The 15,741-nt window shown below is 34.9% G+C and overlaps 1 protein-coding gene across 1 annotated transcript in view; it reads left to right on the top strand.

Moving 5' to 3' along the window:
- MMS22L (MMS22 like, DNA repair protein) overlaps positions 1-15,741 on the top strand; it is a 112,282-nt gene that overhangs the window by 20,382 nt on the left and 76,159 nt on the right. The window contains exons 9-12 of the mRNA XM_040983801.1: positions 134-247; positions 1,172-1,348; positions 8,339-8,401; positions 12,802-12,921. Of these exons, the coding sequence (XP_040839735.1) occupies positions 134-247; positions 1,172-1,348; positions 8,339-8,401; positions 12,802-12,921 (474 nt within the window). The remainder of the gene's footprint in view (positions 1-133; positions 248-1,171; positions 1,349-8,338; positions 8,402-12,801; positions 12,922-15,741) is intronic.

Below are 15,741 nucleotides of genomic sequence, written 5' to 3'. Positions count from 1 at the left end.
GTACCTGGGAAATTTATTTTAATGTTAATGTAATGTCATTATTTTTCAGTTTTATGTAATTGAAAATAAAGTTCTGTAATTCAGTCTTTTAAAACATTTAGCGTGTATAATTCATTTTTGTTCTTTCTTACAGATTAGGCTTACTGAAGCGTTAATGAGTCATCATTGTTCATGTCTGTGTATTAAAGAATTATGGGTTCTACTCATTCATCTTCTAGATCACAGAAGTAAATGGTCTGTCTCTGAAGTAAGTTGAAGAATTGATGTTTAGTTGTTTTTCCTCTTCACATTCAAATTATTCAGTGATTTTACTCAAGACGAATCTTACTAAATGTGTTCTCTCTGGTACAGTGATAACACACATTAACAGAATACTGAATACCTAGTTTTATTTTTAATTTTCAAGGAACACAAAGTTTGACTCTTCTCAAAGATTTTTGTTGTGGCTTTTATTCCGTTAGAAACTATTTAATATCCTCTGGTAACTCAAAAAAAATATTTTAATCAGTTTGTGGCAGATTTAGGGGATTTGGGGAAAAGTAAAGCATCCAGTTTTACCAGTTTAACCTCATCTTGTTTCAGAGGAGAGAGAAGCACATGAGACAATATGAAAAATAAATAATTCATCTTGTTGAATTTTTTTCAGATTAGGATTTTATTGTTTCAATTATTTTGTTTATTGGTTACTGAAAGAAATACTTTGTCTCAGCTCCTTGGCTCGATTGGTTAATCTCCCTACAAGCACTGGGATCCCATATGGGCACCAGTTCTTGTCATGGCTCCACTTCTGATCTCGTTCCACATCTGATCCAGCTCCCTGCTTATGGCCTGGGAAAGCAGTGAAGGGTGGCCCTGAAGTGCCAAATAAGTGGCCTTATGTACCCATATGACAAAACTTAAAAAGGCAGTGATTCACCATGAAAGTCAGGGTAATTGTTACTCCTGGGCAGATGGATATATTGTGGTTATAGGACAATTCTAGAATCTTTCTAGAATACTAGTAATGTTCTAATTCTTGCCAGTTTTTATTTATTTTTTTAAACTGTGTGTATGTTTTACATTCTATTTTTGCATGTCATGTTTTAGATCCTATTTTTAAGAGAACACCTAAATAAACAGTTCCTGAAACAGCCTTAATTTAATTGAATCACGTTTATCTTTGTTTCTGTAGTCATTTTGGAGTTGGTTGAGTAAGATACTTAAGAGGCTCTTTGAAAAATCAAGTGACCGAAGACAGCCTTCTGTGCGTGCAATCCAGCCTAGGGATCCAGCAGGTTTTAGTTGGTGGATTATTACTCATGTAGCATCGTTTTACCAATTTGATCGTCATGGAGTACCAGATGAAATGGTAAGCTGCCCTTTCTTAAAATTCGTTATATTGTTGGTTAATATCTATTTTCAGACAAATTAAAAAGTAAAGAGAAACAATAGAAATCAAATCAGTCTTAAAGAGATAAACTTGTGTAGATGTTTCTATAAACATTTTGATATAAACTTTCTACTTCTATTGTGTGAATAAAGGAAAACAACATGGACAAATAACACTTATTTTCCAGTATTGATTCTGCTATTAGGTATTTCTGTGAGCTGGAGTAATTATGTAAACTGTTCTGATTTGCTGTTTGTTGTTTCATCTAAAAATCATAGGATGGGATTGTTGCAAAGATTGCTTCTACAAGATTTGCAAAAAGAAATGTATCTCCAGAGATGAATTGATTTATGTGAATTGTTTTTAAAAAGTATTCCTTAAGAATAATACTTTTATTTTTATTAATTTTTAAAAATTTTGAATTTTATGGTCCAATTCCATAGGGTCTGGGATATCCCTATCCCACCTACCCGAATTCTAACCACCCCCCCAACTGATTTTTCCCATATTATTGCAATAGTATAGTCTTTCAGAAGCAGTGATAAGTCCATCAGTCTGTTATTTAAGTGTGTCCTGACATTGCTGGTACAGACAATGTCAGACAGTCCAGCATCCTATTGTCTAGATATGTCCAGCAGTTTCATTGGGAGTCCATTTTTGATTTTTAAGTAGGGATACTTACTTCATTGTCTCTTCACACCTGAATATGAAAGTCTCTATTACGCCATCACTATACATTCCCTTAAATGAGAAGCCATGAAACAAAGTCAACAACAGGTATGAAGTTAAAAAAAAAACTTACAGTTTACTGTACCATGGAGTTGAAAAAACATTGCACTGAATAACCAATGCATGTGTGAAGAAAACACAAAAGCCTGTTAGGTAAAATGATGCCACAGTGCGATCTATGAGCCAGTGATGCATTCGACAAGAGAAAAGAAACTATTTGGAATAAATGAAAAAAAAAAGCCATCAAAACACATAATCTAGGTGCAGCAAAAATAATATGGAAAGGGTTATTGATCTTACAGTTTGCATGAAGGTTGCCTTGTATCAAGGAGAACATTTGGTATTTGTCTTTTTGAGATTGACTTATTTCACAGAGCATAATGTTCTGTAGTTGGGATCTGGTTACAAATTGTATAATCTGATTCTTTTTAATGACTTAGTAATCGCCCATGGAGTAGATGTACCACACTTTCTTTAACCACTCTGCTTAGGGCAAGCATCTGGAAACAGAGGAAACCACAAATAGCCAAAGCTATCCTGAAGAATAAAAATAAAGCTGGAGGAGTCACAATTCCAGGCCTCCAGACATACTACAGAGAAGTGGTCATCAAAACAGTTTGGTACAGAAACAAGAAGATCAATGGAACAGAATAGAAATGCCAGAAAGGAGCCCACACATGTACAGACAACTAATCTTTGACAAGAAAATGGAAAACAATTCAAAGAAAAAGCCTGGTCTGGTCAACAAATGCTGTTGGGACTGTTGGATACCAGCTTACAGAATTAAGCAAGACCCACATCTGTCACATTGCACAAAAATCAGCTCTAAATGGATCAAAGACCTAAATCTGCACCCAGAAACCATCAAACTATTGAAGGAAAATATAAGAAGAACTCTTCAAGATATAGGAATGGAGAAAGACTTCTTGGAAAAGATGCCAAAAGCACAGATAGTCAAAGAAAAAATGAACAATTAGATCTACATCAAAATAAAAAGCCTCTTTAAGCAAAGGAAACAACAAAGTGAAGAAGCAACTTCAACAGAATGGGAAAAAATCTTTGCACACTTACACAAGTGATAGGGGACTAATATCCAGCATTTACTAAGAGCTTTAAAAACCCAGGGACAGCTAAAAAAAAGAAAAGAAAAGAAAAGCAAAAAAACAAACCTATGAAGGGAATGAACAGATATTTTTCAAAAGAACAGATTTAATGACTAATAGATTTATGGAAAGATCCTCAGGTTCCTGAGATGTCAGAGAGATAGAAATGAAAACCACGTTGAGATTTCACCTAACTCTACTGAGCTTGACCTACATTCAGAGCTCAAGTAACAACAGCTGCTGGCATGGATATGTGGAGAAAGGTACTAGCCTGCTGGTGGGAGTGCAGGCTAGTACAACCATATGGAAATCAGTATGGACAATGCTTAGAGAATTGCAAAAGGAGTCTGCCATATGACCCAGCTATCCCACCCTTAGGAATATGTCCAAAGGAAATGAAAACTGCATGTGAGAAGGGGATTTGTAATCCTGTATTTTCAGCTGCACAATCTACAATAGCAAAGACATGGAAACAACTTCGATGTCCGTTGAAAAAACAACACTTTTTAAAGTTTAAAGACTTGCTTATTTGAAAAGCAGAGGGTGAGAGACAGACAAATGGAAAAAGACAGGAATCTTGCATCTACTGTTTCACTCCACAAAAGCCAGAAACTCAAGATAAACTAGAGCTAAGACAGGAGTGAGGACCCTCATCCAGGCTTTGTGTGAGGGTGGCAGGAACCCAAGTGCTTGGGCCATCATCTCTAGTCTCTCAGATGCACTAGCTGGAACCGGACTAGTCATGTGGAGTAGCTGGTGGTCAAACGAGAATGTTCAATAATAATGCAGATGTCCCAGATGGAAGTTCAACCCCGCTGTGTTACAATATCCATCCCATTTCAGAGAAATTTTAACTTATTAAACAACCATGAACTTTAATAATTTCTAGTTTTATAAAGTAGTGTTATATTGTTACTTTACAGAAACCTATGAATAAACTTGTTAGAAGATTTGGTTATTTGATGTCCTATTTGTGTATATTTTTTCAATGCTGAGAATTGAGTACTATTATTGTGTCAATTTTCAAATTTATTTTGTTGTTTGTTTTTTAAGATTTACTTATTTCACTTGAAAGCCAGTTACAGAGATCTATTCATCTGCTGGATCATTCCTCAAGTGGTTGTAAGAGTTGGGCCAGTCCTAAGCTGGCAATTAGGAGTTTCTTCCATATAGTTGCAGGGGTCAAAAAGGCCATGAGGCATATTTACTGCTTTCCAGTGCCATCAACAGGGAACTGTATTGGAAGTGGAGCAGCCAGAATTCAAAATGCCATCCATATGGGATATGTGCCATAGATGGAGGGTTAGCATGCTATGCTATTGTTCTAGCTCACCAAATTGATCTTTTTTAATGGAAAGTTTTGGAATTCATCAATTCTTTTTAATTGTGTTTATTTGAGAGACTGAGTGATGAGAAGAACAGGGAGAAAGCAAGGGAGAGAGAGAGATAGATATCTCCCACCCTTTGGTTCACTTCCCAAATGATTACAGGCGCCAGGACTTAACCAAGCTGGAGTCTCCTGGAGGCAACACCCAAGTACTTGGGCCAATCTTTCTGTCTTCCCAGGCACATTAGCAGGGAGCTGGATCAGAAGGTGAAACAGCTAGGATTCAAACCAGTCTCAAATGGGAAGCTGGGGTTGCAAGTGATGGCTTAACCTACTGCTTAATTTGTGAACCCCAAGTTTTTATCTTGGCTTTCATCTTTTTGAAGGTATAGCAACCATTTTGCTCTAAAAAATTTTTTTTCCCAAATTCATCTTTGTCTTTAAAATGTTGGTTAATGTATTTGAGACAGAATATGAAAGGTCGGGGTAGAGGTGGTAGAGGTAGAGAAGCAGATGTAAAGTTAAGCTAGACCCGGATACAGACAGACTTAGAGATAGCCACAGAGGTGGCGAGAGATCTCCCATCCGTTGTTTCACTGTTTCACTTTTCAAATGCCTACAATGGCTAGAACTGTTCCAGGGCCCAAGCAAAAAGCACTTCTCAGTCTTTCCCATCAACCCGGGAACGGCAGAGATAAAATTACTTAAGCTGATGTCACTGTTACCAGGGTCTATATTGACTGAAACCTGGACACAAGCTCTTCACAAGAAACCTAGGCTCTCTACTGTGGAGCCTAGTATCTTAACTGCTAAGCTAAACATGTGCCCCACTTTGAATGAAATTTTCATTTTATGAAACAGGTTCCTAAATAACGTTGTCATATTTTCCTCTTTGAAGAAGTGGACCAACTAAACTCTTAAGAAAACATCTATGTTACTGCTGTCATATCATCGTAGAAATGGGCAGGACCTTAGAAGTCCTCTAAATGATCCCTCTAATAGTGAAAAACCTTATGGGAGACTTCTAGAATCAACGTATTGCAAGAATATCACACATAGCTCACTCCAAGTGTATTTAAGCAGCCTACTAATTTAATAGGAGAGATCAACAGAATGAACTTCTCACAGAAGTTTCTGACCATGAGTGTTATGGTAGTACAGGGTAAATAATAAATTTAAGCAGCTGTCGTTGTTACTAATGGTATTCATTTTAGTAAGTTTTTAGCATATTACAACTGTATTAAGGACTGGGGGAAAAGCCTTAATCTTTAATTCTAAAGTCTTGGTATCAACATTTCATTTTTCTGATTTTTCAACCCTAATTCTAAGTCTACATTTCTTGGTATAATCAGTACAAAAATATGATAATTCCTTAATTACTTCTGAGTTCTTATTGTGTGGTAAAAATAGGTGACACGAATGCATAAAGTGTGAAACAGGTAGTACTGCCTTTTTGCTTAAGGAATGTACTTTTAGGTTAAATGCTTGATCAAATTCTATTAACACTTATTTAAATGAGTAGTTTACTTCAGTATTGGCTATTATTGACCTCTGGTACTCCCTGTGTGATAGGTCATCTAGCCACACTAGTATCTATCATTATTAATTAATATATGTGATGTGTTATATTAATTAGTTAATAACTATCATTATTGTTACTCATGCAGTATTAAATTATATTACCACACTTATACTGCTAAAATTTTCATAGAGAAAGGTATAGAAAAGATATTACTTTCATTACTTCTGTTTATGATGATAAATATAATTGTTTGGGTCTAAAATAGCTTAAGCTTGAATCTTAAATATCAATAGTTTTGTAAATTTTCTTTTGCCAAGATACTTTTTAAAAATCTTAATTCTCTAAAGTATTTAGCATGTTTTATATCAAAAATTATATTTGATAAAGAACTTTTTCATCTGATAAAAATAATAAGCATATAGAATATATACATATCTGTAAAATAAATCTTGCCTCGAGGGATGCCAGATTTCTGAATTTTTCAAGGCTTTTAATGAAAACACTAGCTCTTTAGTTAGTAGGTAAAGGACATACTGTATTTGCAATGTATTTAATATCTCACCCTAAGAGTTTTAAATCTCAAAGAACTATTAAGTAGGTAAAGAGGTAATATTAGATCCATTTTACAGGTGGAGATATTACAAAGTGTGATTAAATGCTTTTTTATCACTTGGATAAACTTAGAGAATTCCCTCTTATTAATGGGTCTTTGAGAGTATAATCGTGTGTTCTACATTTTAAGGAATAATTTTAAAGTACTATGCACTCATTCTATCCAATTAACTCTCAGAATTGTCTCAGCTTGGTTGCTAAATGTCACGTAGTCATTCTAATCCATAAACATAAATACATTGATTTATTCTTTCAGAGATATATATTTAAACTTGGATTACATATGCATATATATACATAGATATATAACAATTTTGAAAATTAAGCGTTTTGTTTCTCATGGTATAGTAACATAGTCAACTGCAGAAAAAAAATGGTTTTGCAGTAAGAAAGCTTTATTTAAGAGTAATTTGATGTGAGAGATGATTTCTAGTCATATGTTCTTTTATCAGAAATATCTAGTCCTTTGACAACATGGAGGTTATTGAATTTTTAAATGTGAACTACTTTGCTTTGAGGTTAATGTGAAATCTTTATATCTTAAGTATGCTTCAGATGTGGCTAATATCTTTTAATTAAAAGGTTTTTGTAATTTGGAGTTTTGCAATATATGGAATTAAACTATAAAACGAGCTAATTTTAAAGATAGAATTCTAAAAGAAGATTTTATTTCATTTATTTTAAATGCGTCGGATTTTTCATATATTTTTGCTTCATGCTCATCTCACTCTAGATGATAGTGTGTTGTCCTTTTATAATAGAGTCATTTGTTAAAACCTAACACAGTTGAAAAAAGGAGAATTACCTTTAGACATCATAGGGATCAGTGCTAGTAGTGCTTTCCTTGCATAGAATGCAATGTGATCAGTCATTTTAGCTGATTCTTGTCTGTGGAAGATCTGAAATGACAACTAGTTGCGATGTGTGAAATGCAACCTTAAAATGAGATTTACACCAGGCAACCTAGCTTTCTGGAGGTTGTGACTGGAGAATTTTATTTTTTTATTTATTTTTGTGGTGCTACCATCTATACCAAAGCTCAAAGTGGTTTCATAACTTTAATGGTAAGAAAAGAAATACATAACCTAATCCCAAGTTGAAAACTCCCTGATTCTTTTTTTATTACCAGAAGTACATATTCAAAAAGATTTTTATAAAGGTGTAACTTTGTACTATTACTTTGTGCTGTTACTCATAATTTTTTCTGGAAAAAAATCTGTTATCTCTTTGATATATGTTCTCTTTGGAATCATGTAATTCTTTAAGCTATCATTATTTTTGTTTAGGTAGCAGCAATATTCTTCTATATAATTGACATTCTTTGGGTGAAAATTGCGCTACTTCTCTGTACTTCTTGTGATTCAAATGCCTTAACAGAACAGAGCAACTGAAAAATAACATTACCCAATTAAAAAAAAATCAGTATCATGTTCCTGCTTACTTTGCCTTAGTGGTGATATTTTCTTAATAAAGAATGGTGAAAAAGTAAGTGCTGAAATCCATAGGAATGCATTACAAGAAAAAACAACCAAAGGAGGTTGGTTATTGATACTTTGCATAATAGAAGGAATATTGGTTATGGAGTTAAACCAACAAGAATTTGAACCCATTCTCTGACTTGTACATTTATTAAGAGGAATGCTTTTGATATGGAAATTTTCTTTTCCCTTTTCTAGAGACAAATGGTATCTAATTGGAGCTTTGTAGAAGAACTGTTAAAAAAATCCACCAGTGTTCAGGTATGTAATTAAAAGTGTACAGTTGGTAGACTTTCTAAATTTTTATAAGTATTATTTGGAAAAATGAGGCAAACTCTTAAAATTATTTTAAGAACTGATTTACTTAAAACCTTAGGTAGAGTCATTTTTTGAAGGGTCAACTTGTAGCAATTCATATTACTCTCTACCCTTTAAGGTTTTTATTTTTAACATTGAATTGTCAGTTAAAGGACAAAGATAATTATCCTAGTTGGTGACTTTGACAAAATGTATTCAAAATAAGTGGTAGATGTTTCAGAACTATAAGCCATTCCTTGTATGATATCAAAGTAGGAGACATGATGAGGGAGATAGTGGCATTGGAAATTCAGCTGTATCCTCATCACAGCAGGAAGGTGACTTGCCTTACTGAGCAATTTGTCTTACAGGCTTGAATCGTATTCTAACTGATAAGGTCCTAGTTTCTGAGCACTCATTTCATACCTTATCATTTTTCTTTCTGCAGAGCTGTTAATGTAGTGCTTTATGGCCCAGAGGTCAGACTTGACCTCCTTTTAAAATATTTTCACATATGCTGTTCATCACATTTTTAAACATGTTGTATTGTGGGCCTGTAAAGCACTGGAATATAAATACTCATAAGGGTTTATATGGAGATTATAGCATGACTTTTTATTTGGAAAATAAATTACAGTTTTATTTACTCTTTAAGGAGAAATGAGGAAAAAATTTAGTATGATTGCTTTGAGTGCATGTATCTATATACATATATCATGTCTACATCTTTTTGAGAAGCATTTTAAGTGTTTCAGATTTTCTTTTAAATATTATATGTATTAAGTCTTTTTTTAGGTGAAATATAAAAATACTTAATTATGACAGGTTTTGAAATTATGAGGTAAGAATTCTAACTGAATGCCAAAGAATTCTGCTTACATAAGCCTTAATGAAACAAAAAACCCTGTAATTTTTTTTACAATTTTTTCTCCACCATTTTTCAAGTTTTTGTTTTTTTATATAGATGTATTTGCTTTATTTCATCTTAAGTTGCCTTGTTCATTCTTTCTGAGAATATACTGATTTCATTTCTCAAGCCTTTTATATGTATTTCATGAAGTCAGGGAACTAACAAAATAGTGGTTGTGAGGTGAAAGATGTCTTGTAGTAGTTAGCATTATTTACATAAGCTAGTAATCTTTTCCCCACTGAAGTTTAGTTAAAATCAAATGAAAAGGATTTCTGTGAGGTCTGGTTTATAGTATTTTTCTGTTGATAGATATTATATATAAGCCAGTAACTGTGAGGTTTAGTTTCCAAATCAGGTTATCACTAATGATGTCCTGTAAATTTCCTTTTCCTAGACTTCTGTTTATTTTTGCACTTCTCTTTGCAGCAACAGTGTTTAAATTTCCCTTTTGCTTAGCTGGTTTAAATTTGGTGTCTTTTTGGAGACTCCAGATTTTAAATGAATAAACTATATGCATTCTGGTCAGGAACAACAGGAGGAAAAACTTGATCTCATCCCTTTTCATATAATGGTTTTTTTGTCTTCAAGATGAAGGCTCTCGTTAAATAATTTTAGTTTCTTCAGAATGTTTTGCTTCCTTTTGATTTTAACTTTAACTGTAGTCTTGGTTTTAAATAAAGAAACCCGTTTTCTTCAAAACGCTCCTCTTTAAAATGTCTTACTTGTAATAGGATGCAAATCATCCTTACACTGAATAGTACACACATATATATACACATATATTTTAAATTCTGTGTTTGATATGTTTATATAGTAGATCAGAATGGGAATGATTACAGGTTAGGGCAAGTGGGTGGTGTGTTCATTGTTTCCAGTGAATAATATATTTTTACAATGTAACTTTTAATGGTGTTACTTAATGCTGTTTAGAAGCCAAATATTTGCTTTTATATTTTAATATATTTATATAATTGCTTTTATATTTTAATTTACATAAGGGAAGTGAATTTTATGAACAAATTAAATTTAAAGTGTTCATTGCAAATGTTGTTTCTACCTTTAATTAAAAACAGTGTTCTCACCTCCTGTTTATTCCTGCACCATCCATGGATAAGCTTTTGTCTAACTATCATGCTTTACACTGCTCTTATCACAAGGGTCGGTGACTTCTATATTTTTGAATCCAAATGTTCTTACTTTATCCTCAGAAGTATCTAATGCTATTTCCCTGTGCTCCTTTTTGGAATCATGTTCTTGGCTTCTATGGTGCCTGGTTTTCTTCTTCATTCATTGACAACTTGTCCTTTCTTATGGCTTCTTTCCTATTTGCTCAGTGTAATTGTTGGGTAAGAAAAGGCCTCTCAGTTCTGTATCCTTTCCTTTTATCCACATTGTTAGGTAATCTTATCCAGCCCCTTGGTTGTAAATTTACAATCCAAGCTTAAAACAACAACTCTCCCTTTTCCCTTGAATTCCATACAGATTGTGTAAGTTTCTCTAATTGGATGCCTTGTGCATTTCTTCATTTATTGCCATCTTAGAATCTGGTAACATCAGCCCATTTTCTTAAGCCAACTCTTGGAAGTTCTCAATATCTTTCCTTCATATTTTAATATAATTCATCAGTAAATCTTATTGTTTTTGTTGTAAATGTATTTCTAAAATTGTGTGCTTATCTCAGTCTCTTGATTTCATAGAACTGCCTCCTTCCTAGTCTCCTTGCTTCTGTTTTTATCCCCTGATTTCATTCTCCATGCGTGATGCAGCACAATACTTTTGAAGCAGATCATGTCAGTCCTGTCATTATTATTTTCCAGTGATTTCCCAAAATATTTAAAATGTAATCAGACTTTTTACCAAGAACATAGAGCCTCAAATGAAATATAGTCCCTGCCTTGCTATAATCACCTTACAATTCAGAAATTTCCACTTGATTTCTATATCCAGGATGCTTCTCTTTCAAGTTTTCAGTTGTTTGACTCTTATTCTATTGCTTAGTCCAAATGCTACCCACAGAAAGGCCTTTGCATTTGTAGCACTTAGTTAATAATGATACTTTTCCTCTGCCAGTTATTGTCACTTTTTCTTGCCTTTTTTTTCTCATAGCAACTAGAATTCTTTGAATTTATCTTGTTCCCATGTCTATTTCTATTTTCCTTCCCCAAATAGTTAAAGTTTGTACAAGTGTTATGTTTATATCTGACTTACTTATTTCTCCATGCTTAGTAACCTTAGAATAATGCCTAATTTTGGGAATCGTGATAGAGTTGGTTCAGCCCCATCCCCTTCCGCATGCAGGTTCTTCCATTCCCAGCTTGTCTGCTTTCAAGGTAGCTTCCTACTGCTGCATCTTTGGAGGCAGCAGGTAATGGCTCTAGTGCCTGGGCCTCTGTCAGCTGTGTGGGGGCCCCACATAGAATTTCGGACTCCCTTGTTGGACCTGGCCTATCACTGGCAGATGTGGGCATTTGGAGATAAAACCCGCAGATTGACTGACTCACTCTCTTCCTACCTACCTCCATCACTCTGCCTTCCAAGTAGATGAAAATAAAATAAAAACAAACATCAATTGTCAACACTTTATGGGAATTCTTAGGTGTGTCGTTTTTAAAATGAAAATGCCTGGTTATATCATCACAAAAGATTAGATTAAAGTATCTATTCCCTGGCCATAGGGTTATAGTAGGTGAAGCCATGTGGGTGCCAGTTTGTGTCCTAGCTGTTCCATTTCTGATCTAGTGCCTGCTAATGGCCTAGGGAAATTAGTAGAAGATGATCCAAGTTCTTGGACCCCTTTCATCCATGTGAGAGACCGAGAAGCTCTCAGCCCCAGGCTTTACCCTGGAGTGGCTCTGGCTATTGCAGCCACTTGGGGAGTGAGCCTGCAAGTGGAAGACCTCTCTGTGTCTTTTCCTCTCTCCCTCTAACCCTGACTTTCAAATAAATAAATCTAAAAAAAATCTGCTTCCTTTTTCTGTTTCCTAAATGGTTAACAGTACGTGTGTTTTCTAAATCTTTGGGTTTTTAAAAATTCTGTTATTGACCCTTCAAACAGTTTGACTAGATACTTAGCCCTCTCAGTTTATATACATTTTAATTATTTGATCATTTTTACCACTTTTTAATTTGGGTTGTCATTGGGTTTCCCACACCATTAATTTATGAAACACTTATTAAGATTTTTAGATAACTGAGTTAAAGTGCATTTGAGTTATGTAATTGCTATTATCTGAATGTATAATTGTCTTGGAAAAAAATTTTCGAAGTTTAACTTCTGTCAGTTTAAATCTCTGATCTTTACATGAGAATTGGTATGCTTTGATGAATCTTATTATTGCTTGCTTGTAACTTTAGGTTATTTAGTATAATATCAAGAGATAGCAAACATCTTAACAGAACACAGTTATTCCTGCATAAGTTTAGCAAATTTTTTTGGTCGTTTTTTTTTTTTCAGGATGACATATTAGAGGAACAATTACGAATGTATCTTCGTTGTTGCTTGACACTTTGTGATATCTGGGAACCAAATATTGGAATTGTCAACACTTTATGGGAATATTATAATAAGAACCTGGTAAGTAATGGAAATTTGAGGGAATTGTATGGGATGTTTGATGGCTATATTTTGGTTTATGGTAAGTACATGTGATTTCTTGAAAAGTTAATTTTGTTAAAGGAAGGGTCAGAATAGTTTTATTCTTTATGAATATTTTCTCTGGAGAATTAACATGAGCAAAGCTGCATTTAATATCTTTTTTTTTTCTTGAGACTGCAGAGAAGTCATTTATTTTGATTTGTAAAAATTTTCTGGTGGTTCATTTAGCAGGTCATGCTGTCTTTAATAAGTTATACTCTTTTACGTATATAGTTAAACCTACCATGAAATACCAAATGAGGGAATATGCTTCCCAGTGTATGGAAAGGTAGAAGACTTCATGAGGTCATTTAAAATAATTTGCTTAGAACTTAAAAAATATGTTCATTACAAAGCTGAGGTAATGGGGATTGCAAATCCATGTTAGGGATGGGGAGAAGAAAGGGTTAAGAGAATTGTGGGGGTGGGTGCTTCACTCCCTATTGTCAGACTGCCTTCTGGGGGTGGAAATGGTCTCTTAATGCCCTTCAGGGTCTTCAATGATGGGAACAACTCCTGGGGATGTTTCTTGAGTGGTGGATGGGTAATATTGACTTAGAACAGGGTAGGTGAGGACTTGCAGTTTGTGGCCCTAAGCTTGCTGTGCAGTTCACCCAGTTTTGAACCTTATCTAGTGAATTCCTTATTGTTGGCCAGAGGTTTTCCCTTCTTTGACTACAGCTGTCTTTTGAGACATATTGATGGCCCATGTCTACATCAGTGTGCAGGCCTAAGTGTTTTCTGAAGAACTTGGCCTGAAGTATTGTGCACTTCCTTTTCTTTCTGCCCTTTCAAAAGTTATTTGAGATCTCCTTTTGGATTAGAGAAGCATTGTGTCTTGTGCTTCTTTTCTATCTCATTGTTGTTCATCAGTTTTTAGGAGTCAGTACTGAAAGTGAGCCCATCCTGGAACATGTGCTCCGCTTTCAGACCAGATGAGTTGTCCCTGAGATTGGGGATCCTATTGATCTGTGGTACTCATGTGGTTCAGGGAGCTCATTCCTGACCAGATCACCATACCCAGATAGTCTCAAACCCTGGCTCTCATGCTTCTCAACATGTGTGGCAACCTGGTCTGAACTACTGTCTGTTCTGTCTACTGTAAATTTCTCCAGGTATGTCAGCCCAATTAGAGGGCCCTGCAGAACCCTTACCTGACCAACTCTGTCAGCCCCAGTTATCAAGAGCACCATTGGTGCATTGTTCTTGCCTCTCATGAGCACCAGCAGGTCAGTGACCCAGTTAAGGAAACCCCTTGGACCCCAAACCTAGTGTGTGCCTGCAGGTGCAACAGTGTAGCCCAGCATACCCCCAGCCTCTGAGCCTGGCATGTATCAGCAGGTATAATGCCCTGCCTCCAGGCGCACGCTAACCTGGCCTGACCCGTGCATTCCAGTGAATGCTGAGGCCTGGGCTGGCACATTACCAAACCTGGCTCTGGTGTGTGCCAATGTGTTGATGTCATGTTTGTAACTTGATCTTAGAAATGAGTAGAATTTTCTGCATTTAGAAGAAAAAGCACATCCAGTCAGAATGAATAGTGTGCACAAATGTATGGGCATACCTAAAAGTGTGATTGATACTTTCCTCCCATGTTAATAGTTCTGAATGATAGGTCTGGTGTTACTATGGAGAGAGATGGGAGAACAGGAGACTAAAGAAGTTATTCCAGGACTAGACTTTTAAATATTGAAGATAATCTACAAACGTCTTCTGGTTTATTCAGGAAACATTACAGAGCAAACAGTGTGACATACTGCATATTTGAAAAATCAGAATTGGGTACTATGAGTTAACCATTGCAATTGTATAAGCAAGTAATACTATGACTGAGTAATAAATCAGACATAATGGACTTAGAAGGGAAAAGGTGGCGTTGAAAGAAAACTTTAGTTACTTGTGTTTCTAGAAAAGACATTTGTAGTGTGTGAGTTTTTGGATACTGAACTTCTCAGTTAAAAAAAAAAAATGTTAGTAGAAGATTTACTTGTACATACCAACTTTGGGTTTGTATACAATGGCATTTTTAGAGGGATGGGCCTTTTGGTACCATAAGTTAAACTCCTGTATTGGAGTGCCAAGGTTCAAGTCCAACCTCTATCTGCAATCCAGCATAATGGGAGAAAGCAAATACTTAGATTCTAGTACTTAGAACGAAGTACTCCAGTACTTAGATTCTAGCTATCCTTGTGTGATGGCTACCTAAATACACAGTTCCTGTTGGTTGGTATTAGCCTGGCATTTTGGATGTGAACAGTGGATGGAAAATCATTCACTTTCTCTGTTGCTTTTTCTTTCAAGGAAATAAAAATAAATAAGTCTTTTTTTGTGTAAAAAGGCACAGGAGATAAGTTGAAGGACTGTTCATATTTCAAAGAATGGAAAACTTTGTGTACAAGAAAAAATAATGACTACAGTGGATTCAGAAATGAATATGTATAAATCCTGAAATCCTATTTTGAGTTTCGTTTTACAAATACTGATTGGTTTTTCTAATTCTTAAATAAAATCACCCTTGATTTCACTGAGGAAAAAAGAAACACCCACCATTTCACACATCTGATGAAATAAGGCTTCTACAATATGATCATTAGCTGCTACAATCATTTAGTGAAAGACTTGCAAGGATCTCCAAGACATAGGCATTAGGTTACCTGATTCAATCTTTATGTCACCTATTAAAAAACAAACACTATAGCAGAAATTTAGGGATATTCAACTAAATACAAGAGCCATATCATTTGAGTACAGTGGATTCTG

Source organism: Ochotona curzoniae, unplaced genomic scaffold, assembly GCF_017591425.1.
Source record: "Ochotona curzoniae isolate NIBS_2020 unplaced genomic scaffold, NIBS_Ocur_1.0 contig_3819, whole genome shotgun sequence".
Lineage (NCBI taxonomy): Eukaryota > Metazoa > Chordata > Mammalia > Lagomorpha > Ochotonidae > Ochotona > Ochotona curzoniae.
The sequence above is the reverse complement of the archived record's forward strand: the minus strand, read 5'-3'. Positions and strand labels throughout refer to the sequence as shown.